This window comes from Ambystoma mexicanum, chromosome 7p, assembly GCF_040938575.1.
Source record: "Ambystoma mexicanum isolate Mex_15411 chromosome 7p, UKY_AmexF1_1, whole genome shotgun sequence".
NCBI lineage: Eukaryota > Metazoa > Chordata > Amphibia > Caudata > Ambystomatidae > Ambystoma > Ambystoma mexicanum.
Window position 1 is genome coordinate 465,442,885 of NC_090939.1, and position 25,504 is coordinate 465,468,388.

At 43.5% G+C, this 25,504-nt stretch overlaps 1 protein-coding gene across 1 annotated transcript in view; it reads right to left on the reverse strand.

Moving 5' to 3' along the window:
• Positions 1 to 1,688: 1,688 nt before the first annotated feature.
• Positions 1,689 to 25,504, reverse strand: part of CCDC80 (coiled-coil domain containing 80) — a 487,864-nt gene continuing 464,048 nt past the window's right edge. The window contains exons 7-8 of the mRNA XM_069636489.1: positions 13,078 to 13,158; positions 1,689 to 3,296 (exon numbers count right to left, since the gene is read on the reverse strand). Of these exons, the coding sequence (XP_069492590.1) occupies positions 2,947 to 3,296; positions 13,078 to 13,158 (431 nt within the window). The 3' untranslated portion in view covers positions 1,689 to 2,946. The remainder of the gene's footprint in view (positions 3,297 to 13,077; positions 13,159 to 25,504) is intronic.

Below are 25,504 nucleotides of genomic sequence, written 5' to 3' on the forward strand. Positions count from 1 at the left end.
GATGATTCATGACCACATGGAACTTAAAGTAAAAAGCCAAATTATCTTGGAGGTTGCAAAAAACATTGACAATTTTAAGGCTTCAGGAAAATACAATTCCTGGGTGACCGTGAAGATTTAAATAGTCAGGTTGAGTGACGAAAAGACCCCAAGAATACATTACTGACTTTTAGCTTAAGAAAACAAAGGTTTTGATTCTTAAGATGGTGTTTACATGCAGCTCTGGAGCAAGCCCAATTGCAAGACTATTGTCTTTTAAGTTGACTTATGAGACGTTTGGATTTGTTAGTGTCATAGGTATATAATTTATTTGAAGCTTTTGGAGGTTTATAGGGAATAGTTTCTGAAGAAACCACGAGCTCAAGACTGCCACATTCTTTAATCTCTCAGAGGCTAGGATGATGGCTCTGGATGATGTCTATGGGTCAGGGCAGTAGATGATAGCGGGAGAAAGCCTCAGGTGTTCTTTTGGAGTCATCCTCTGCTTGGATATTATTCTGGATTTCAAAGTGGAAGATAGAACATGCAAGGCCTGTCCATATATCGACTATTGAAGGGTGTTTGATGGTGTGTAGTGCCATTTGATGGATATGTCGTCGTAATATTCTTGCTATCCAAACAGGTGAGACTTTTGATGATTCGTTGTTGTGTGTTGTCACTTCAGAACATGGAACTACATTTGTGTATTGCTTGTGCTTACCTATTCGCTGGATACTTAAAAACTGCCTGGGAAGCTTGTATTAATTTGATTTCATCTGAACGTATTAATGCAAACATTAAGTGGCTCTACCAATCTAGAGGCACAAAAAGCGGGCCTGAACAGGCAGTGACTGCTTGCATTCCTTGCTGTCCTCCTGCGCCCCTCCCCTGGCTCCCTGTGATCCAGTGTACTTCGTTGCATCTTCTCCTCCCTCGCCCCAACCAAGCATTGAGGTGCCTCTGTCTACACCGTCTCCCTTTCTGAGTTGCCTTTCACCTATTGCCACTCATCCCTCTGTACCGCCAGCTTCCCCTTTCCGCCTCTTGCACGCATCACTCCTGTTGAGCTGTGAACTTGTTCCCAAGACATAGAAATCAAAGAGGGGCTGCAAATAAAAGAGGTTCCTCAGCTCAAGAGGGGCTGCAAATAAAAGAGGTTCCTCAGCTCAAGAGGGGCTGCAAATAAAAGAGGTTCCTCAGCTCTTAGCGCCTGGGCGAGTGCTGGGCGCTAATAGTATTAAGCCCTGTGTTATCGTCTGGGGTTCGGTGTTAATGGCCCTGAGCCCTCACCAGGAGAACCTCGCTTTGCTGAGGCCTAGAAAAGCTTGCAATGGTGGCCTTTTACGGGCACAGTCCACCCCACAACACAGGGTTTAATGCTATAAACAAGATACATGTTATCTCAGCTTGCAATGCCACATGGATCCGTCTTTGTTAACCCACTACAACCAACAAACATACAATATAGTGTATATATAATCAATTCACAAACAGGTTGATATTGAAAATCCCAGATGGTGCCTTCTATTCAGAAGGTTCATGACATTTGATTGTGGGCGTTGTTTACATTTTTGTCATATGTTATCAATCCATTTCTGCAATGTATTCCATTCATGTATGTTTTTGTAGCTTCATGGAAGGCCTTAGCAATGGGAGGATGGTGGCCTTTGCTGCAACCCCTCTGGAATTAGTAAACTACTATCACAGCATTTCGTTTGTAAACAAGTTCTTTATTCAATGGTTAAGATGTTGAAATAAACTGTAGGAAAATAATATGGTTTTTTGTCTCCCATATACTTTGCCACGCCAGCTGGTGCGTGGCATCATACATACATCTGTGGATAGAAAGATGTGTTCTACAACCACAAATACATTTTATAGTGCAACGTCAATTTTGTCTTGGTAGTGCTCCGAGCCATGCGTGGTGAACTTCCATTCACCAATGAGTCTTTTGAGAAGAGTTACTGAGGTCCCCAGGATGTGACAACGGAGACTCTACGCTTCTTACTTTCTAGGATGTGCTTACGTGTGATGGCGCTAACATCCGTGAGAGTATACCCGCCGTGAGGCAACAGGAACTGATTGAGCACCCGTTCGGTATGGACCCACATGTCAATGCATGTCAAAAGGAGAAAGCAATCAAAGATAGTAAAAAAAAGACCCCCGGAAAAGAATGGGACAAGTTAGGATCCTTCATTTCTTCACTCACTTAGTAGCTTGAAGAAAGCCTATATGTGAGGGATGTTTGGGTAGACATGTTCAAACAACAAATGGATTTTCCTTCCAGGTGACACACTGGGACATCTGAACTGTTCAAAAAATGTCTGCTTTGGCCTGATCCTCTTGCTGCCTTTGTGGGATGCTTTAAAATGAAATGACATCTCTGTTTCTAGGACATTTTCAGTAGGCATAGTTTAAAAAAATAATAGGACCAAGGGTACAAAGTATTCTCAGCAGCCTTTTAGGTTTCAGATTGTAAGCATAGACTAATGGATTTACATACAGTGATAGTTGTGCGACTAAAAACATCAAGCACTGCATACCTTAGGCAGCACAGGTCTCTTATATCCCCTCAATGCCAAATAAATAATACATGCATCTAGCAACAATCTATACACATGCAGGGAATGTATGTATAGAGATGTATGGAAAGTACAATGTTTGTCTACACAGTTTTTATTTCTATCTATATTACAGCACCCTGCAGGGGAATGGAAGGGAAAGGGGTGCTTACACGCGATGACTCCTGAATCCCAAAGCGTCTTGGTACTGAAGTTATGTTTCAGTGCTGTGATTTTTCATTGCAAGGCTGGTGTATCTTCAAGGGAGTGAAAATTCGGCTTATTGCTTTCCCCTGCTTTCTGCAGAGGGTGGCCTGAAATAAAGGCTTTTTGTGGAGTTTACTAAAGCATTTGGTTATGGGCTGAGCCAATAGCCGATCGAGAGCTGAACATTCCATTATGCTTCTTAGTCATGGTATCCATGGTAGTACCCCTCATGGTGTCGGTAATCATCCTGGTAGCCTTCCTGGTAGCCCTGGTTATGGTAACCATGGTATCCGTAGCCAGCATATTCGTCCTCTGGACAACGCATCCCCAAAGACTGCTGAATGGCCATCTCCTGCCGTCGGAGTTGCATGGAGTCAATAAGATCGTAGACAATAGACATGGACCACATGGGGGAGGGGTACCAGGACTTTACATTCCCGTCCTTCCCAACTAGAAGCATGGAAAAATACTCAGGGCTGACTTGAAAATAGTTCCGGATGTCTTTCACTAAGTGAAGAGGGACGTCCTCTCGGTCCACGCTGGAACTTCCTAAAAGAGAAATAAACAGAACAGGTTTATCATGGCCCATGATTGCAGGGAGAAAATGGACATTTCATCCTTTGAAAACCTCTTGTAAAACCTTGCGTCAGCAAATTGGCAGAGACTGCCGTTTAAGAATGACTCCTCAGGCTAAATTCTGTTGATCTGTTGACGCCAGCGATTGACCACATAGTACCCCGTGGGGTCATTACTCTTCGGTCCCAGGCATAGGCTGACATACACCCTTTTCACTTGGTTGAGTTAATACAATGTACACATGCGATTTCAGCATTTGCAGTAATGAGCAATCACCTTATGGAGGGGGACTGCTGTGATCGGTCTAGAGTAAGTTCTATCCAGGGGTAAAGGTTGGGCGTTTCACAGAAGCCAGATGTGAGGTGTGTACAGGATAGCGAAGTCTGCTGTAGCTACACATGAACACACTGTCCTGCCAAACCCTGCAACAGAGCAATGTATATAGGGGATGCACTCAGGGGATTACAGGTAAGGTAGCATAGGATGGAAAGGGGGATCATGGTGGCACACACACTAGAGGATGAGAACCAAGGCTGATCTGAATGACTGGCCAGAGGTACTTTCAAGAGAAAGGTCTTCAGGTCCTTCCTGAAGGGTACAATGCTGGGGGTGGAATAAAGGTAATTTACAGTCTTAAGTACACTGAAATAAACTGGGCTTCCCTATGACCCACTTCTAAACCCAAGGAAATGGGATCCTTTGGTTTGATGCCTTCGTACGTGATTCTTCATGCTTTGTAGGATTGTGGTGGGTTGGGAAAGTTGCACTATTGCAGAGTGTTCATACTCCCAACGATAAGGCAGTCACGAAGATGGAACAGATACCGGTTTCTCGCTCTGTTCCCCTCTGCAGAATTTTCCAAGACACGCTCAGTAAGCTTGCAGACATGCTATTGCATCGGAGCGTTACTATTTAAGTCTGGAATTTGGTTTTAATTTCCTTTATGTATTGGGATAATTGCAGCACTAGGAATGCCAGGCCGCATATTGCGGCATGATTCAATTAAGCCCTGTGTGTTAGTAATCTTAATGTATCATATGTTTATTGATAATGACAATACAATATTTCAACAGCTTATTTGAAATGAAGAGCCTGGAACTATCAGGGGACACTATTCCACACCCCTCAGACTTCTGAATGAATGGGTGGTATGCAATGAGATCTGCTACTTCCCAGTCATCCGGTGATCTGGTGTCTTGAGTCAATTTCTGAATCTTCTCCATCTCCCAAAAATGGAACACAAGAATGCCACCATTTGCTTTACATACCAATAAAAAAGATGAGAAACACGATTTCTCACTCATTGTTCATGCAGAAGATTGTTTTGATCCAGGGCTGTGCCTCTACTCTCTATGAGCCAATAAGGTAGCTTAATGAGTTAAGCGCATGGCTTAAATATCTCTGTGTGACCTGCAGTCACAGCTTCAAATCCTGATGAGGCAGAGCAGACTCAGCTTGTCATCTCAGGTTGATAAATTCATTACCACTAAGTATGGTAATTACAGTGCAGCACTGTAGTTACACCCATTATTGTCATTATAATGTACACAGACCTACAGCTAACTAGTGTACCAGACACCTCTACTAATTAAAAACAGGCAAATACCAACAATTGGAATAATGAGTTTGGAGTGTGAAGCGAGTGTGGTCTGTGGTGGCTGTGGCTCCTAATCTTACTGGAAAAACTTTTGGCAGTCTTTCTACGGTCTCTATTCTTGGAGCAGGAGGAACTCTGAACTGAAAGCAAACAAAACTGCAGATACTGCATGGCGTGCAGCGCGGTGTGTGAGGCGAGTGTGGTCTGTGGATGTCTGTGGTTGCCAGAGGCTGTCAGACTGCCCCCCCCAACACTCTACTAGGATTTGACTCGAGGAGGAGAGTCACTGTTTGGGCAGCTTGCTCTGCCTTGCAAAGGATTACTGTCTCATTGTGTTCAACGCTTTGTGAGTGGTGTGCGCTGAATATAAGACTGTCATGTCTCAAAATGAACTAAGGACACGTCTTGTGCCATGCCCCACTTCCGCACTCTGCCCTACTCCTTCTTCCCCAATGAGGCGGGGTTCCCCGATCGTGGACCTGATCTTTTGTCCCCACGGTTGGTGAGGGCCGAATCTCCATTGAGCTTAGAAATGGTCAGGTTGCCGCTGATTTCTTCAATCTGTAATGATGACTGTGAGGTTGGAGAGCAGGGTTCAAGTAATCCCCTGCTGCCTGTCATTAACAATAAAATAAGAGATGTGCTGGGAGACCCTCCGTTGTGGGTGTTGCCAACCGTTATGCTCCATAATATGCTTTTGGACCCAAATGCCTCACTGGTCCTTAAGCAAGTTCGCTTCCACGCATCCCTTCCGGCAATAACCCCCAAATTGCAATCAACATTTCCTGTTAGTCCGAAATCAGCCCCCCCCCCCCCCCCCCCCCCGATCCGTGGTTTTTGAACAAGCAAACAGATGCTGACATTTTATTTATTTGTTAACCACCAACCTCATTCTTTTGCTTTCAAAGGCTCGGGGACCGGGGAAGGGAGAAGCAAAGTTACCTGCACTTCTACCCTCAGGGCTGAAGAAATGGGAGCGGAGGGAAATGAGCCCTATTCCAGCGCAACTCGAGTAGCAATGAAAGACCCACTGAACGATTCCTTTTTGATTCTCCTCACGGAAAGTAGGGAGATTCTAAGGGAAATTTTAGACCTAGCACTTGTTTCTTGCTGAGAAACAGAGGATGCTTTTCAAATCGATCGAGCGAAAATCTCTCAGGTGGTACAGAAATCTGTTACTCCTCTACAACGACAATGTTTGATGACTGAGGAGGCTGGAAAATCAGTCCAAAAGTCAATATTTCAAGTCTGGGGGTCTCTTGTGTGAGGAGTGGTAGCCTGAGTAATCTAGGGGTGTTCCCTGATAGGGCCAAAACCAGCCTGCCTATAAACTCTTTTTTAGATAGGGCAATGTGTGAATGCTTGGAAAACGCACCAACGCTTTTTGTAGAAAGCAGAAGCAAAATACTGAAGGAAGCTTCTTCACAGACGTCTGACCTTCCACTTACAATTACGAACTCAGAACTTCATTTGATGACGGAACAATGTGTGCTGCTTCACTTATTGTGGAGGGGGTGTTCCCCACAAGGTTTTGGATGGATCATGGTGGACTCGATGCCCCTAAGCCACCCCAAGATATTGTTCAAGAACTAATAGCCGTATATGACCACCAAGAATTGGTGTTGTGTGCGGTTAAGGATAATACATCAATTTTAAATGTATTAAGTGATTCTAAGAGAGCTAACTGAGTGACAAAAAATGTCGGTAGACTTGATCAGATAAAGACGAGTTTCTGTAAGGGCACAGGTACCCAAAGAACATCACCATACGATGCAAACACCTTTATTTTGGGTCTGTTGAAGCAGGAGGACATGGTGAAGTTGAAACCGGTTCATATTGCCTTTATAGACTTGACCATGGCATTCGATAGTGTAGATCGGCATCTTTTATGGAGTAAGTGGGGTTGCCTAGGAAGCTTGCTTCAAATGGTAATAGCACTGCACACAAGTACAACAGTGAGAGTGAGGCTGAATAGTCAGGGTAAGTTAACATCGCCCATCAGTGCCAGTTGTGGCCTTAAACAAGACTGCGTTCTGGCACCAATGCTTTTTAGCCTGTTTCTCTCAGATATTAATGAGGCGTTTAAGAATGGCAGCTGTTTTCTCCCATGTTTCGCAAACTCTCATTTGCATTATGCATTATATGCGGACGACCTGGCAATGTTCGACTACACACCAATTGGCCTGGAACATAAGTTGAAGGCATTGGATGTGGATGCCAGGTTGAACAATTTGATAATAAACGCTTCAAAATCTAAAGGGTTCCAGTTCAGACACAATATAAGGCAAAAGTATAAGACCTTTGCATGGAGCCTGGGACGGGTTAAATTCGAGTGTCTCATGTTTTACATACCTGGGGATCTTTTTGACAGATCTTAGAGCTCAGACAGAATCGGCTGCTCTCTATCGGCCAAAAATATCTCCATTAGCAGCCTAAGCAAAGTTGATAAACCAAAGGTTTGGTCAATTTTCCCTTGACCTGACGCTGGAATTTTACAAAAAGAAAGTCTTGCCTGCCTGTTATAAAGCATGGTGTGGAAACTGTTTGTCTGCCGATAACCCTTGACTGTGCTGCGCTAGAGGGTCACCTCTGGCGTAAGGTTTTGAAATTGCAGAGGGGCGTTCCAGCAGCCGTAATTCAGTATGAGTTAGGCTTGTCCTCTATTAACTCAATTATTCTGTGGGAAAATCTCTTTCTATTAAGTAAGATCTCAGATGCAGAGGAGGGTACCATATGGTGGGAACTGAAACTGTTATCAGGAAAGGGTTATTGGCCTTCCCTTAACGTATGGATAAAAGAGTGTGAGAAAATACGTATGGAATACTTTTTATCGAACAATATGATCATGAGAACCCCAATGAAATTGAAGAGCAAACTTCTCACTATTGAGAGGGTCAGGTAATACCGCCTGTACAGGGATCTTCTCTTGGATGTGAGGCCATATGGGGTGGCTCCTGCGTATTTAACTAAATCGCTAAATTTAAAGTGACGGGCCCAGATTATGCGTCTGAGATTAAACCTTTTGCAAACGAGGGAGATCACAGGTGCTAGAGGTAACATACCACGGGGTGAAAGGACCTGTAGACTTTGGGCCTCATTATAACATTGTGGTAGCCGTGCCTGTAAAACAGGCACGGCTGCCGCCGGGGGTTGCATTTTTGTCGGCACCCGTCAATGAGGAATTATCGGTGCCGGTGCATCTGAAATGCTGCGCTTGCGGGTGCTGCTCTGCCTGCCAGGCCAGGCCTGTTGGGCTGACAGATGCCCGTGAGCACAGCTCGTAGTATGGCGATTCGGGAACTACGGTACCGGCATGCTTATAATGAGGCCCTTTGTCTTGAAATAGATCAAGTGGAGACATTAAAACATATTCTTCTACACTGTCAATCTTTGGATGATCGAAGACGTTTTTAATTTGGGCAGTTGTTGCAACCATATGAACTGTTGCCTGTGGAGATTGTATGGCAGGCCATAATGTATTCTTATGGCTCGAATCATTGGATGACGGCTGCTGTGCACTTTTAAAGAGATATTTTTGTCTCTAACTCTTTAAGGATGAATTATGCTTTAGGTCTTTTTAAACAATATGGAAATTAATTCTCTCTGTTAATGAATTGTGAATATTGTTTAATGAATGGTATTATCTATTGTGTATTTTGTATATGCCAAAGGTTATTTCCATAACCTTATAACAATAAATAAAAAAAATATAAAAAATGAATATTTCCCTGCTTCCCCCAATACAACTACACTGATATGTGGGGATTTTAATTTCATTTTGTTAGCATTTATAGCAGAGCGCTAAACCCTCAGGCATCAGGGCGCTAGTTACAGTAAGTGCAAAGTGATATTCTTAAAAGTGCAGGACCACACATACAGGTTTTTAGTAGAGTAATCTGGTGAGCCACGCCTCATGGTGTGGGGGGGGCTACATCAGCTATGCAAATACAAGAGGGTCACAATAAGGGTCTAATAGTACTAGCAGAACACTGCCACTGGTAGACCTGTTAATGGTATTCCCGCCAGATCCGAAGAGGAACTTGAAGATAAAACAAATGTATCTTTCACTTTTCGTTTTTTACTAGATGCAAAGAAATATGGATAACAAAAAGCTTTATTTTAGAGTTAAACAATATGTTTTACTCGCCTACAAAATACCCCCATTGGGAATCGGAATTATATTTGTGCTCCTTAATAAATCCTTTGAATCTCAACTTCAAAAATACTGCAACTTTAAAAACGTGTGTTGAACCCCTGTGTGAAGCCAAATCCACCCTGGTTTCTTTGCACATTAATAATTTAGTTTTACAAGTGTATTCCTTATTCAAAGGCCAATCGTACCTTTCCTTGGTATTCTCAGTACACAACCTACCCCTGGTTGCTGCCTTGCCGTGTGGATAGAATGTGCTTTCCTAATCATGGTACACATCAAGGAAAAGCACCCATTTCCAACCAGGCTGCAACATCCATGTTAGCCAGCCTGGGTGAACTATCAGTCTGTCCACCCTTCTAGATGGAAGGTTTATATGTAATGATTCACTCTACAGTAGTGCTATCATTGTATTTTCCATGTGCATTTCTTCGTGTGTGCCCCAGTCGCAATGACATTGTCTACATTTTCAGATGCAGCTGGGCATCTGCACAGCGCAGCACTTTTTCCAGCCCCGTCATCAGTGGTTTCTGACTCTCTATGCACATTTCTGATGTCTCCGCACATTACTATGTGTAACTGAATGGCCTGGCATTATCTCATCTCAGTCTGTTTTATCCATCTCATTCAAACCGACCGGAAACCGGTCAGAGAGCTCGGTGGATTATGCACCTGCTGCTGAGATCTGCGTGTAACCTGCTGGGCTTAGGCCGAAGGGAGAGAGCGCTGGCTTCGCTTTTCATCTTTTTGAAGTGGATAAAATGAGTGCTATTATTTTGGGTAATAATAACACCTTCCTGTTTCAACTAGGTAAAATGACAAAGTTAAGTGTTATCAAGAGCAATTGCTATGCTATGTCTTATTCCTGCCCTGTGCTCTGCTCTCTTTACTGCTTGCTTCATCTATTGAAACGCCACTGGAAAAAATCTACCATGAGTATTTTTAAACTGATGTATGACCAATAAGAATTTTAATATTTTATGATGCTTATTCTTTTATGGGATGATTTTCCCCCGAAATAGAGTTTGTTAACTGAAAATGAAATCAGAAAAAATAAATGTGGTTACTGACTTGGCCACTTTGGCCTCTCTCCATGCTTTCTTGCTCTTTTTCTGCTAATAATAAATTACTATATTGATCTTTTCACCACCCTCCCTTTCTTCACACCGGTGTTGTCTGTTTCAACAACCAACTCAACCAGCTTCTTTGTCCTCCCCTGATTCACCCGTCTCTTTCCTCTCCTCTCTCGGCTGCTCACTTTGCTCGTTTTTTGGTCTTCGTTCTGCATGCTTCCCGATAGCGCAAGTCATTTTTTTTCACCTCAGTATTTTCCTGTTACAAGCTCTATGTCTTTCTTTGTACTGCTCACTGATCTCAAGACTGCTGAATTTCTACCTCACACTCATCCTACTGTCGCACCTTCAGACCCACTCCCACCTGCTCTTATTCCTAAAGTTCTTCCTCCTATACTTCCCTATTTAGTCCTGTTATTCAATACTTCTATGTCTAATGTCATATTGTCTTCCTGTTTTAAACATGCAGCTGTTACCCGTTTGGAAAAAATCTTTCATTGGATCCTTCTCCATCCAGCTTCCACCCTGTTTCTCTTCTTCCCTATATCTCAGTGATCCTTCAAAGGGTTCTATGTCATTTCATCGACAGTCTTTTTTTCGATTAGTTTTTTTATGAAAAATGTTTAACGAAAAAACTCATCGAAATTGTTTCTTTTTTCTTTTTGGGGGGTCCCTCAAGCCTGCCATCCCCTATTGTTTTTTTCTCTATTCCCGACCCCCCACCCCTTATGTGCACTTTCCCAGCCCCCCTATATTTTTCAATGAGTTATTTCGTTGAACATTTTCCGTAAAAAAAAATCATCGAAAAAAAGACTGTTGATGAAAGGATGTCGTACCCTTCAAAGAGTTGTATGTACCAAAGTTTCATCATATCACATTCATAATTTGCTCTCCCTGCTCCCCAGTCAAGATGTTGTTCTTTTCAGTCAACCGAGACGGCCTTACTTTATATTATCGACTCTATTCCTTCTGCACATTATTACGTTTTTCTAATTGGGTATTTCTGGGGTTGTCCAAGAATGGAGTCTCTCCTGTCCTTTGGAAAGTTCTTCATCCGTTCCTTGGGCCAGACATTGCTCCTCTATACAGCAATTGCAGTATGGAGTTCCTCAAAGATCCGTTCTGGGTCATCCTCTTTTTTCACTCTAAACTATTACTCTCTTGACTCTAGTTCTTTCGTTTAATCTTTCGTATCGCTTACATTCTGATGACTCACAGATCTTGCTTTCTTTTTCATCCTTCATTGATTCTCCACATTCCACTTTTTCTGCTTGTCTTTTAGCCATTCAGTCATCAATGTCTGCAACATTTCTCCATCTAAACTATCCTAAAGACTGAAGTACTTTTCTTCCCTTCCTCACTGATCACAACTTCTATTCCTCCCTCATTTATTTCCTTTCGCCTTCTAATCTTCCTCTCTCTAAACTAAGCATACTATTTGACTCTTCTCAATCTTTATCCTCTCATATCATTAATTTTGCCCATTGCCTCAAGAGCGGCAAGTCTCGACCACTTCCTTCATTTGGTGCAACCAAGCTTCTTGTTTTGAGTGTGACACGCTCTCACCTTGATTATTGAGCTGCCCTTCTTCTTGGTCCCCCTTCATGTCAGCTTACCCCGCTGTGCCCTATTTACATTTCTTTCATCCGCCCAATTTGCTGTCCTTTCCTCCGCAATTGTATATCTGCTGCTCCTCTTTCTCGCCATTGTTTGTCTTTTGAAGCCTGCTTGCAGTTTCACTTCTAATGTGTCCTATTGAAATGTCTTCAGGGTCTTGCGCCTCCATATCTTTCTTCTCTTAGCTCCGGGCGCCATCTTCATGTGTTCTTCCATCTCTACTAACTGTTCCTCGCCCTTCGTGTGCTCAGTCACGTTTTTCTCTTCTAGCTCCTGAACACTGGAAGCCGCATGCGCTCTCCATTAGGGATGCTACTTCTCGCTCCTCTTTTCACTCTCTACTTAAACTTCACCTCCTTTCCTCTGATTTACCATGGTCAATATTATGTTTTTTTCATTTATTCTGAATGGAACCTTTTTGTATGACGTGTAGTGCATTGGAGAAAGCAGTATATGAGCAAAAATAGGTTATTTGATTACTCATGCCTTATGTTTCCCTTTTCCAGTTGTTCTGGTGTTTCTATGTTTTAGCACATTCCACTCTGTCCTGTTGTTCTTCCCCACTGCCACTCTTACCATTGGCATTATGTTTCCTGTCGGGCCCTTGTTTACTCTGCTAGTGTTATCAACCCAGCTGCCTCCCATCTCCCATTCTGTGAATAAATGCACCCTTTCAAGTTAAGGCATCACTCGTGGGCCTGGGTGGTGAGCAGGGGTGTTGCTAGGTCTGGAAAAGATCAGGGGCTAATCTAATGTCGGGACTGGCGGGATTCAGGGATAACTATAGCCTTTTGGTTGTAGTCCCTGAGCTTCTACCCGGGACTACAACCAAAAGACCTGGGGCTATAGCCCCCTCAACCCCCTATCCCCCAGCAACGCCTCTGGTGTTGAGGGTCAGGTCCTCTGTATGTGAGCAGTAATTCATGGCAGATAAAGACGGTGACTCTTCTTATGCCACAATATATGCCATGTGGATATATGCCACAGGGAGTGTATGCCATGGGAGTGTTCGCCATTGGAGTAGGTCCTGGAAGTTTACACATGGGAGTGGGGAACAGGAAGGAGCCTTGGATATGAGCTTGCATAGCGGAGGTGGTGGGGGAAAGTAGAGAGAAAGGTCGACAACGTTTGCATGTGACATCGCTGCTTCCTCTGCATGCAAGAATGCACATATTTTCTGTATTTTCACATCTGCATCCGCATGTTTGGCCTAAATTCCTTCAAATGTGCCCTCTGCACCCCTTGTCTTCCTTGGTTACACATTCGCTGTCTACGTGCTGGTGGCCTGCAAGGAAACATTAGGGAGAGGACTCTTACCATTGATTGGGTACAATTCCAAAACTCCACCTCCCTCAATTCCAACTCCAACCAGTTTGAGAACGGCCAGGTGGCGCAGACCTACGGGCAAAAAAAAATTTGAGGCAGTATTCACAGCAGCCTATCATTTTGTCAAAGTTTGTTCTGCCACATATTTCAATATTGGTTCATGCCATAATGATTTCTGTCTTTTTGTGTCACCACAAAGAGTGGAAATGAGCAATACATTGTTGTGGGCCATTTATATTTCAGACGATCTGAGCTGCAGTACTTGCCACTGCAATAATGGGCACCATGCTGGCACAAACCAACTTGGCATTGCGCTGCTTGGTACCACTTGTCCCCCCCCCACTCATAGGCAGGAAATGGAAAATGTCATAGCCCAGTACACAAAGAATTCGTTTTGTTCTATGCAAAGGGTCTGCAACCTTGGGCTCTCTAGATGTTTGGGACTACAATTCCCATCAGCCATAGCCAGCATTGACAATGGCAAGGGGTCATGGGAACCATAGGGGCTCATTATGAGCTCCTTGGTCTGGAAGAAATGCCGGAAATTCTGGCACCCGCATTTTTCCAGACCGGGGAAACAAAGTTTGCCGGTGGGGGCAGTGATCTTCCAGCAGACTTGACCATAGTTCAGGCCGCTACCAGCAAATCAATGCCAGAATCACTGGCACCGGTACTACTGGCACCGGTAATTCTGGCAATCCAATCCATGGACTTCTTTGGGACTCCTTGGAACGGGAACATTCCGGCGTCTCCACTGCCCGTAATATCCCAGTAATACTGGGATATTGGGCGGCGTAAACAGTAAGGCAGTTTTGCCAGTATCCTGCAGGATTATCAGCAGGATACAGGCAAAACTGTAATGAGGACTATAGACCAAAACAGCTGGAGAGACAAACGTTGCAGACCCCTGTTTATGTTGACCAAAGTCAGTTCTACAACAAGAAAATCCGAAGCTGCTGTGTGGGGCGCCAATAGCAAGGCAGCACCAGGGGGTGCCAGATGACACAACACACATTCACTCTGGCTCCATTGCAAGGGCGTGCCAGTGCAAAATGGCACTCGGTCTGAGCCAGCAGAAATGCTGTCACTTGCCGTGTCGTTGAATTGACATCACAACAGTAAAGAGCAAGACTTGGGGACACTGCTAGCCTATATTCACACTCCATAACTAAAAACAGGGCTCTCTGTGTTAAGAAATGACTGATGCCCTACAGGAGTACAAGGATGAGCAGTGGATAAACCCCCTACTCAGCTTCCACACTTCTCCAAAACAGCAGCGATCACCATCATAAAGATGAAATGGACACAGTCAAGAGAAGTAGCTTGTTTGACTTTTGTGGTAACATGGGCCGAGGGCAGTCTACACTCTGAAGAGGGGAGTGATTGTGATCTCAACAGCAACCCAAACAGCAATAGTAAAACAGTCCAAAATAAAGGAACGTCCAATCAAAGTTCTATGAATGTATATAATCTTATTATACTCACCATCCACAATAACTGTTGTATAAAAACACGAACAACCACCCACCCCAGTGGAAAGAACAAAGGAAATGCAGAATTGAAGATGATACAAGCTCTCTGGGTAATTTAGCTGGGGTGAATGTCAAATGAATCCCAACAATGTTAGCAATACGATATGTCTTGTTTGAGAAAAAGTTGAAATGGGGGGGGGGCTCAGCAGTCTCTAGGGTCCCAAAAGTTAACCAATAAGAGTTGCTATAATGAACTTCCTTCAATCACATATTTTTCAGAACACTATTATTTTGAAGGTGATTTTGAGAGGGACAGGTTTTTAACGGGAGGTGTTGCCATTGGTAAACAGGGAGTCAGATTACTTGATGGTGTGTAGTATATTAACGGTTACTATTATGGGCAGAGAGCATGGACGGTAGCTCGCTCCTCGGTTCTCGGTGTTTACGGGGTGCACGGTTTCTTGCTTGCCAGTGGTCGGTAGTTACTGGCCAGTTTGGCTGGTGGTAGGAGCACATTTTCTAGGCCTGCTATTACCTACCTTCCTGCTTCTTACGATATGTGCACAACTCTTGAACTATTTCCATATCTGCTGACTTCCTCCCACTTCCTTACCCCAGCCTTCCTTCTCCCGCTTCTACTTATCAACCTAATCAAATGTCCTTCACACAATGAACATGTAAAGTCATGATTAATATCCCAGGTCTTTGGGTAGCCCACCTATCATTGCCTTCTCAAACCTTGTCCACAATATACTTAGGATTTCCTGAGCACATCTCGAGCCGCTCACACACCAAACGTCACATATGCACTCGCTTCCACACACCTTTTCCCTGTTTTAAATGCACACTATTCCAGCCACAACACGCTCTAAATTCTATCATATCACACTATTTTCTGGTCAATGCCTTCCAGCAGACTGGCGGCCTGTGTTCCCTGGGAGGGACAAAATGCTCAAAACTTTATACAACTAAGGTAGTGAACTGGTGCAGTATAAAAAAATTGTTTAACAATACACTATGTTCACAGGATCACTTGATTCCCCAAATCCATTCACGGTTATTCCTTTTTATATATATGATTAGTAATTATTAAATTCTCATATACTACACCGATTTGTATCAAAAATTGTTATTTTTTAATAGCATATCATCAATAAAAAACATTTTTTTTTCTTTTCACATCTACAATTGTGAGGAATTTTTGCATAATTTATCAAGCAATTTGTAAACAACAAACATTTTTTCAGTAATTCTCAATTTAGCTATGCACATTCAATATCCTGTAGTACTCCATTATTTAACAATTTTAAAAAAATGGTAATTTCATTAGGATCTGTAGCTTGCTCTCCTCTTTCATAGAGAAGTACATCCCAATCCATAAAACTTTCACTTTGTATTCATATCACCCATGCTTACTTTCATACTGCATTCTTACCAGACCCGACATGTTTCATTCCTTTCACACTTTCACACTACTAACAAGGAAATTCTTCAGGGGTAAAAGTATACCACATTCCATTGACATGTACAATTATGTTTATCTTCTTTTAGGTTTTTTCTTTGGGATCGGCTTTCAATGAGGTCCCATTACTCTTTTCTTAAGGTCCAACCATCAGACGGATAGCTGTGGGAAGCAAATGTGGGATAGTCGAATTTTAGTGCCCAAAAGTATCCCGGTTGACATTTTTATTATATACAACCTGCTGCATCTATTAGTAATTGACACACTCTTACCTTTGAATTCTCATTCTAATCCTGCTCTTTCCAGGACTCGAAATTTGGCTTTCCCCGCTCCTCCTCGGAACGTCCACTGTCTGCTCCGCCGGTAGCGTCTCTTTCTATCTTCGTTTTTCACCTGCTTTCTTTTGTGTTGTCCATCGTCACTTTTTATTGTGTCTGACCAGCCATGTGACCTTCTTGTCACGTGATTCTACGTTACTCGCAACGCTGGTTACTCGCTTTTTTATTTATTCCTGATTTGTAATTTCCTGCCCTCGGCCCCCTATTGGCTTCACTCGATGGCTCCGTTACTCGACCAGACCAACGCGACGCAACCTCGTGAACCAATCGTGTGAACAAACACCCGCGTCTGCTGGGGTCTCCTCACAGGTTTCTCGTGACTGTATATTAGTTCATGTTTTGTTTGTCCACATGGGGAGATGTAAATAGTTCTGGATTCTAGTCTAAAATTAGACAATCCATTTCCACGTGGTTTTTAAATATTGACAGATTAGCACATCCATATCGGAATTATTATAAATAACTAATTTCCGCCATTTTTACGAGGTCATCAACATCATGTTGTTTAATCGCGGTCGTCAACACTGTATGGGCTGGGCTATAAAAGCACTTTTGTAACCCTAAATGTGGGTTTTCTTACCTACCTAATATTCGTCAAACTCACATTACTTGGGTACCAATCTAAAGTGCCTACGTACATATCTCCAGTTGTGTTTAGTGTATCTAGTCTTGACGGGCTGTTCTTCTATTCGACTTTGGGACACCTTTAAGTGATGGAATGCAGTCTTGCCCAACGCAGTCTTGTTAAATAAACTGATCCTTATTTTATTCCGGTTAATTTCTTACGCCCTTCTTACCGTTGTCATCTATGCCTCTTAACACTTGCTGATACCTTTTCTCCCCTTTGTTCTCATTTATACCTCGAACTTCTTAGCTGATCCTGTGTCTCGATCCGGAAGAAGGTAAGTTGTCATTCTGTTTTCTCATTCAGGCCTAATTCTGTACTTTTAGTTAGAAAAATCAGTTCTTTCTCTTTTTGAGCTAGCTTTCTTCTGTCAAGATTTATATCATTCGTTGGCCTCACCAAATACACAATCGACCATCTCAAATCTTCCACTTTGTGTATCATCTCTATAAAATGTCCAACTAAAGGGGCAGAATGCACTCTATTTTTTGTGCAACTTTTGTGTTCTCTGATACGGATTTTGATTTTTCTTTCCGTCTTCCCTATATATATCTTTTTACAGGGGCACCAGATCACGTAGACAACGAAACAAGAGTTGCAGTTTGTCAGAACTTTCTGTTTCCTTGGACTTTTAAGACCTAAGTCTATTTCCGTTGTTTTTTTGGTTTGTTGACAACAAACACAGGATCCACACGGATAGTGTCCCTCTGGTGCCCGCATCCCCCATGTTTCTGTTAGGGTCGGTTGTGGTCTAATCTGTTTAGTAATGTCATTTTGCATTATCTGATCTTTTATTGACCTACTCCTTCGAAATGCCATCAGAGGTCTCTGTAATGGTACTTTCCCTTTCTCAAGGATTCCCCAATTGCGATGGATAATATTTTGAATTCTATTCGAGAGATTGCTGTAAGTATTTACAAACACTAGGTTATCTTTATTTTTCTCTCTGGGATTTTGTTCGAGAACTGCCTCTCTGTTATTGTTATCGGCTCTCTTCATGGCCTTTCTTGTCAGCTTTGTTGGATAACCTCTTTTATGTAAATTGGTTCTCAGTTTCTGAGCTCTTCCCTATATATAGTCTGCATTGTTGGTGCTGTTCTTTTTTAGCCGTAGGAACTGGCCAAAAGGTAGGTTATCGCGTGTGTGGATCGGGTGAAAGCTTGTATAGTGTAACAGGGCATTACGGTCAGTGGGTTCTTTATACGGTTTTACATAAAGTTCTCCCTTCTGTGGGTCCACTTTGATGGTGACATCGAGATAATTGATCTCTACCTTACTTGAGTTCTCCGTGAATTTTAGATGTTGGTTTTGTTGGTTAATCCAATCGAAAAACATATTTGCGATATTTTCTTCTCCTCTCCAAATGATCAGCACGTCATCTATATACCTTTTCCATAACAATATGTTCTTTTTATATGGATTGGTATCACTGTAGATGCAGTGTTTTTCAAAGGCCTCCATTACAGTGTTGACAACCGCGATTAAACAACATGATGTTGATGACCTCGTAAAAATGGCGGAAATTAGTTATTTATAATAATTCCGATATGTATGTGCTAATCTGTCAATATTTAAAAACCATGTGGAAATGGATTGTCTAATTTTAGACTAGAATCCAGAACTATTTACATCTCCCCATGTGGACAAACAAAACATGAACTAATATACAGTCACGAGAAACCTGTGAGGAGACCCCAGTAGACGCGGGTGTTTGTTCACGCGATTGGTTCACGAGGTCGCGGCACGTTGGTCTGGTCGAGTAACGGAGCCATCGAGTGAAGCCAATAGGGGGCCGAAGGCAGGAAATGACAAATCAGGAATAAATAAAAAAGCGAGTAAACGGCGTTGCGTCTTAGAATCACGTGACAAGAAGGTCACATGGCTGGTCAGACACAATAAAAAGTGACGATGGACAACACAAAAGTAAGCAGGTGAAAAACGAAGATAGAAAGAGACGCTACCAGCGGAGCAGACAGTGGACGTTCCGAGGAGGAGAGGGGAAAGCCAAATTTCGAGTCCTGGAAAGAGCAGGATTAGAATGAGAATTCATAGGTAAAAGTGGGTCAATTAATAGTGCAAGCAGAATTTTACCAAATGACTCGAATGCTTAAAAGATTAAAGTGCTGTGCCCGCTGTGTTTTTCTGTTTTAGAAAAATATATGCGGATGGCCTCCATCATAGATATTGTTAGATGACTCGACCCGGTCCAGCAAGCAAAAATACGCACTGCGGGAGCCGCCAATCATTTCCAAGACCAGGGACCGGATATACAAAATCACTAGGTCAGTATGATAAGTGTTGAAATGGCTCGATCCATGGTGACAGTAACCAAAGATAAAAATGGGTAAGAAAAACCTATGGCAAATAATCAAGGTTTCCTTATTAGGGGCAGATCTAAATGGTCCCTTAGATGACATAAGGTGGTGAGCATCCCCTTCAAGACATCAAAGCAATCTGGCAAAGTGGACACAGAAGTAGAGGGGCTACACTAAAACGAAAAGAAATAAAAAATGAGTGAAATAAAGGTAATGCATTAAGACAAATTTTAGACATCCAACAATGCATGATATATGTATAGTGAGTGTCATAGCAGTTTGTCTGATTTTATGAAGGACAATATAAGATCTACCAAGAATGAATTATTAATGTGAAACCTGTATGGAGAAAGATATAAGTATAGTGAGTGCCACAGCATCATGATTGATTTTATGAAGGACGATATAAGATCTACCAATAATTAACTACTCATGTGAAACCTGCACTTAGCAAGATAGACAGATGATGTCAGAACAGATGTCAAGAAGGAGCTAGTAGAAATATTTACTCCTTTCTGCTGCTACTAGATGCAGCAGGTCGTATATAATAAAAATGTAAACCGGGATAATTTTGAGCACTAAAATTCGACTATCCCACACTTGCTTCCCACAGCTATCCGTCTGATGGTTGGAACTTAAGAAAAGAGTAATGGGACCTCATTGAAAGCCGATCCCAAAGAAAAAACCTAAAAGAAGACAAACATAATTGTACATGTCAATGGAATGTGGTATAATTTTACCCCTGAAGAATTTCCTTGTTAGTAGTGTGAAAGTGTGAAAGGAATGAAACATGTTGGGTATGGTATGAATGCAGTATGAAAGTAAGCGTGGGTGATATGAATACAACGTAAACGTTTTATGGACTGGGATGTACTTCTCTATGAAAGAGGAGAGCAAGCTACAGATCCTAATGAAATTACCATTTTTTAAATAATGGAGTACTACAGGATATTGAATGTGCATAGCTAAATCGAGAATTACTGAAAAAATGTTTGTTGTTTACAAATTGCTTTATAAATAATGCAAAAATTCCTTACAATTGTAGATGTGAAAAGAAAAAAAAAATGTTTTTTTTGATGATATGCTATTAAAAAATAACTATTTTTGAGACAAATCGGTGTAGTATATGAGAATTTAATAATTACTAATCATATATATAAAAAGGAATAACTGTGAATGGATTTGGGGAAGCAAGTGACCCTGTGAACATAGTGTATTGTTAAACAAATGTTTTGGTAGAGGGCTGTTCACAAGTGGTCGTTGAAAATATTACCTCTGGTCTCTCTAAGTTAGTTGTGAGCAGTATAAAAAAAACAATAATATTTTTTCTCCGGAGCTTGGTGCGCAAGCAATGCCAAACTCCAGAGGAAAAATACAAAGAAACAAAGATGGCTGCTGCCATAGGTAAAATTGAATAAGTCCTTTTTCCATTTCTATGGTGGTGGCCAGGAGCGGGAGGAGTGCTGGGACCGGAGCACAAAGCTCTGGTCCAGCAGGTAAGTGGGGAGAGGGGGGGTGGGGAAGAGGTTTGGATTGTTTTGTGGGGGGGTGGGGATGTGGGGAGGCAACTGTTGCCTGGTCCAATAGTTGTTGGTTTTCTACATATTCTGCTGTTTGCTCATAGCCATAGGTTTCTCGTAGTTTTGCTGCATAGGGAATATTTTAGATCGGTCTGTAGTTTGAGAGGTCTTCCACATCTACCGTTGGGTCCTTGAGGAGTGGTTTGATGTAGGCAGATTTGAATGCCTGCTGTACTCTCCTGGTTGCGAGTGATAGGCTGAAGAGGTTTAGGTAACATTCCGATGGTGTACCCTGTGTAAGGATTGATTTATAGATGTCTGGTGGACATGTGTCCATTGGTGACCCTGCCATGTTGTTTTTTTCACCAGTTTGAGCAATTTTTCTCTTGACATTTGTGCGAAACTATTCAGCCTGTTCTGTGGTCCCAGGATAGGTAAGGGAGGGTGCTTGGTTTGGATGATTGGTCTACTTTGTAAAACCTGGTGTATGCTGTTGATTTTATATTTTAGTGCTCTGCGAGATCATCGCATAGTTTTTGTGAAGGCACCAGTGTGTTATTGCATCCAGGGGGATTTCCTATCTTGTTCATGATGTTGAATAATTCTTTCTGAGTGTTGGTGGCTTTTGTGATCTAGTCATCATAGGAGGTCATTAGGACCTTGGTGGTAAGGGGTTAACGGCACCGGTAAAGGTGCCGGAGCCGTCAACCCCTTACTGCCCCATTACGAGTCTGCTCGTGGGAACCCGCGAGCAGACCAGGATTCTAACAACAGGCCCGTTGTTAGCATCCTCCCCATTCCCATTGAGCCCTATAGGGGCTCAAATGGGAATGGGGATGTACCGGGTCTGGGTTCCTTGAATGAGGAATTACCGGGCCCTCCAAGGTCGGAATGGCCCGGTAAATCCTCATTCAAGGGACCCGGATCCGGTACCCGGTATGGGGGTAGCCATGCCACTAATAGCTATTAGCAGCATGGCTACCCCCATACCAGTGTTATTAACGGGCCCGTTGTTAGCATGGTCCCTATTCCCATTGAGCCCTATGGGGGCTCGAATGGGAATGGGGATGGGTTCCTTGAATGGGGAAATACCGGGTCCTCCAAGGTTGGAATGGCCTGGTAATTACCCATTCAGGGAAATCGGACCCGATATGCGGTAAGGGGGTAGCCATGGCGCTAATAGCGCCATGGCTACCTCCAACCTCGGAATGAGGCCCATTGTGTTGAAGTGGGGCGTTAACCATTTTGCCACTGTTTTCTTTTGTGATTGGGTGAGTGGTTTTTCCAGGGCGATGCTATCTATTGTTTTAGCAATCCATTTCTGGATCAGGTCTGCTTTTTCATCTAGGTCAGCTGCTTCCAAGGTTGCGCTCTATGATTTTGAGCATTCTAGTTGTTCTTCCAAGTTTATGTTTCTGACAGTGTTCTAATTTCTTTTCCATATAGGGGGGTACTTTAGGGGCTGAATGTATGGTCTTGATGGTAGTTGGATCATGAATGGTATAATGTGGCTATCGCTCCATAGTATTTGTATTGGTGGCGCAGTTCAAATCAGTTTTTTGTAGGCGAAGATTGCGTCAAGAGTGTGTCCTGCTGAGTGTAGGTAAGTAGCTTTCTCAATCCCACTAGGGTAGGCTCAGGAAAGGATCCTTGACCAGATCACCACCGCTATTAGTCAGGAAAGGGAGGGATGGGGGACAGGACTTTATGCCTATGTAACCCTATGGATGATGTGGAGGAGGAGAGACCACTATTAACTTAGCCCTCTTACACAGATTTCTCCAGAGACCATTGCTGAAGTTCTGGATTCTGTTGGGTATGCATTCTTCTGTGCTTTGTCCAGTTGAGGTAGGCCGTGGGTCACAGGTGCAGAGGTCAGTTTCGATTGTGGGATTTTGTTTCGGTCAGTGTTAGTGTTAAGCCAGAATTCCTATTTTGGGGATTCTAGGTCCACTTTTTGGGATCCATAAACATTTTGCATCTACCATTAGTCTTCCTTTTTGGTTCCTTAATGGTGGCTAGAAGGACTACTCCTGAAGTCCCCCTGACCAGCTTCATCTGCTTTGGGGTAAGTGTGCATGGTCCTGAGACCGTGTCTCCTTCCTACATCCTTTCAACTTTTCTTTCTGTATTTATTTATTTAGCCATATTTCGGCTGTTAGTGTGCCCGCAGCCTCCCCTGCCCCCTGCCGCTTCCTGCATTCTCCTCTTCTCTGGCCCCCACCTCTGCTGCACCCCATACCCATGATTGAGCCTTAAGCCCACTTGTAACACCTAACAAGGGTATAGGCCCCTGAAATGTAGCTTCCTGGGCACTCCATCTGCCTTGGGGTAAGTGTGCATGGTCCTGTGACCATGTCCCTGTTAGGGAGAATTCTCATTTATGGCTAATTTCCCTCACCTATTGAGTCCCTCAGCAGCTTTGCTGGATTTCTGGGGTTTATTTTTTTTCCACCTGGTAAGAGTGTGAGCCTTTTCCCACTCTTACATGTGTTTTGCCATGTGTATTTCTACTTTTTGTGTGATCTTGGGTTCTGGAGCCACACCACTCCATGAGCCCAACGTTTTGTGTGTGTTACACAGCACCTTCAGTGCAGTGACACAGGGTTGTCTTTGAGACTTCCCACTGACTCCATTTTTCTGGGGCTGACTACTGTCCCCCAGAAACATGTAAAGTTGCCATTAACTTTATATAGTCACTTTAAACTACAGACCCAGTACACCCCATCTTACATGGAGTATTGGAAAGGGTTAATTCCTACCACTTTTTGTCTGTGCCACTTTGAGCTTTGTTTTCCTCTCTTTTTTTATATGGCATTTTATTGAATTTAAACAACAACACAATCAACGAAAACCACAAAAAAAAACCAAGATCAAAACATACGCATTCAAGGAACGAATCAATAAGTGAAGGCACGGTAAGAGTCAAATGATCTCCATTTGTCGCCCTTTCCATCTACAGTTCAGTCTAGTGTCTTAGGGCATCATGAGGTTACTGGGATTCTCTCTCCTCCCATTTGTCCCAAATCTTAGAAGCTTTGGTCGGGCAGCCTCTTGCTTTATAAACTCTGTGCTCTGACATTGCAAGCGTGTCCATATCATCTGCCCATTGTTCCAGTGTTGGGGACTCTGGGGCTCCCCATTTTTGTGCAATGTTCCGCTTCATCAGTCCTGCGGTCGTGGATAGGAGCAATCCTTCCATTTATCAGTAGTGTTCTCATCAGGAGAGCCCAACAACAACACCTTCGGGTCCATTGTTATATTGCGGCCTAGCACCCTGGATAGTTCATTGCAGCATTTCCCCCAGAAAGTCTGCATCCGCGGACATTCCCAGAGGATGTGTATGAATGTACCGACCTCCCCCCCACATCGGAGGCAGTTCGGGCTTGGGGCACGTTTCCAGCCATGCATCATGGTTCTTGGGTAATATATTCTGTGAAGGATTTTAAGTTGAACCAAGCGGAGTCTGGAGGAGATAGCAATCTCCCTGGGATGCATTAGGATCTGGATCCAGTCCTCCGGGTCTATGGCTCCCACATCGTCCTCCCATTTGGATTTAAGACGAGGAAGTTCCGGAGTAGCAAAGGAGGACATGGCATTATATAATATAAAAGTGACTCTAGTAGGGATATGTGTTGGGAGTATTTTGCGTTCTATGGGTTTATACTCGGGAATAGCGGGGTCCAACTGGATATATGTTCGTAGGGTGTGAGTCTATTGAGTATGGTGATAGCGTTTGGTTGCTGGAAGGTGGAATTTCTGCTGCAATGCTACAAAGGAGGCGATTTCCCCATCTATCAAGACATCCCCAATCCGTGTGATTCCGGCCTCCTCCCATTTGGGCCATGGTCTGAGTTTCCCCAATTCGGCCAGGTTACTATTGTGCCACAGGGGTTGTGCCGTAGTGATCTTGTCTTTCCATCCCACATAGGCGTGGGCCCGTCTCCAGACCCTTGAGACATGTGTTGCCATTGTTTGGGGTAGGGGTCTGTGGAGGGGCTAGTAGAGCAGGTGTAATGGGTCAGTGTCATGGATGGCTGCAATTTCTGCCTTTATGTGCATGAGTTCCCTATCCCCATGTAATAGGTCGTTAACCACCGCCAGTTGGGAGGCCCAGTAGTAAGCTCGGAGACAGGGCACGCCGATAACCCCCTCCCAAACCGATCTCTGGAGTGTAGTCAGTGCAATACGAGGCTGTCCCCCTCCCCATATGAGGTCCCTAAGGAGGGAGTCAAGGTGGTCAAATACGGCGTCCTGAATCTCCAGTGGTGCATTTGGTAGTATATAGAGGAATCTGGGCATGGTGATCATCTTAAAGAGGGCGGCTCTACCCATTAGTGTCAGGGGGAGAAGCCTCCATTGGCGGACATCGTCTTTAAAACGGTCCATGATCAGCTGGAGGTTATGGGCTGCGTAGCGCGTCAGGTCCTCCGATATCCAAATCCCAAGATACCGGAAGCCGCTTGGTTCCACCTTGTATGGGCATTCCTGGGGGACGGCCAGTGTACCACCCTTTACCGGGAACAGGATAGATTTGTCCCAGTTGATTCTCAGCCCACTAAATTCACTGTATCGGATGAGCATTTGCGTTTCTATGGGGCAGGTTCGTATCGGGTCACCCAAGTATATCAAGAGGTCGTCCGCGTACAGAGACGCCCTGTCTTCGTGCCCCTCCAGCCACCTGAA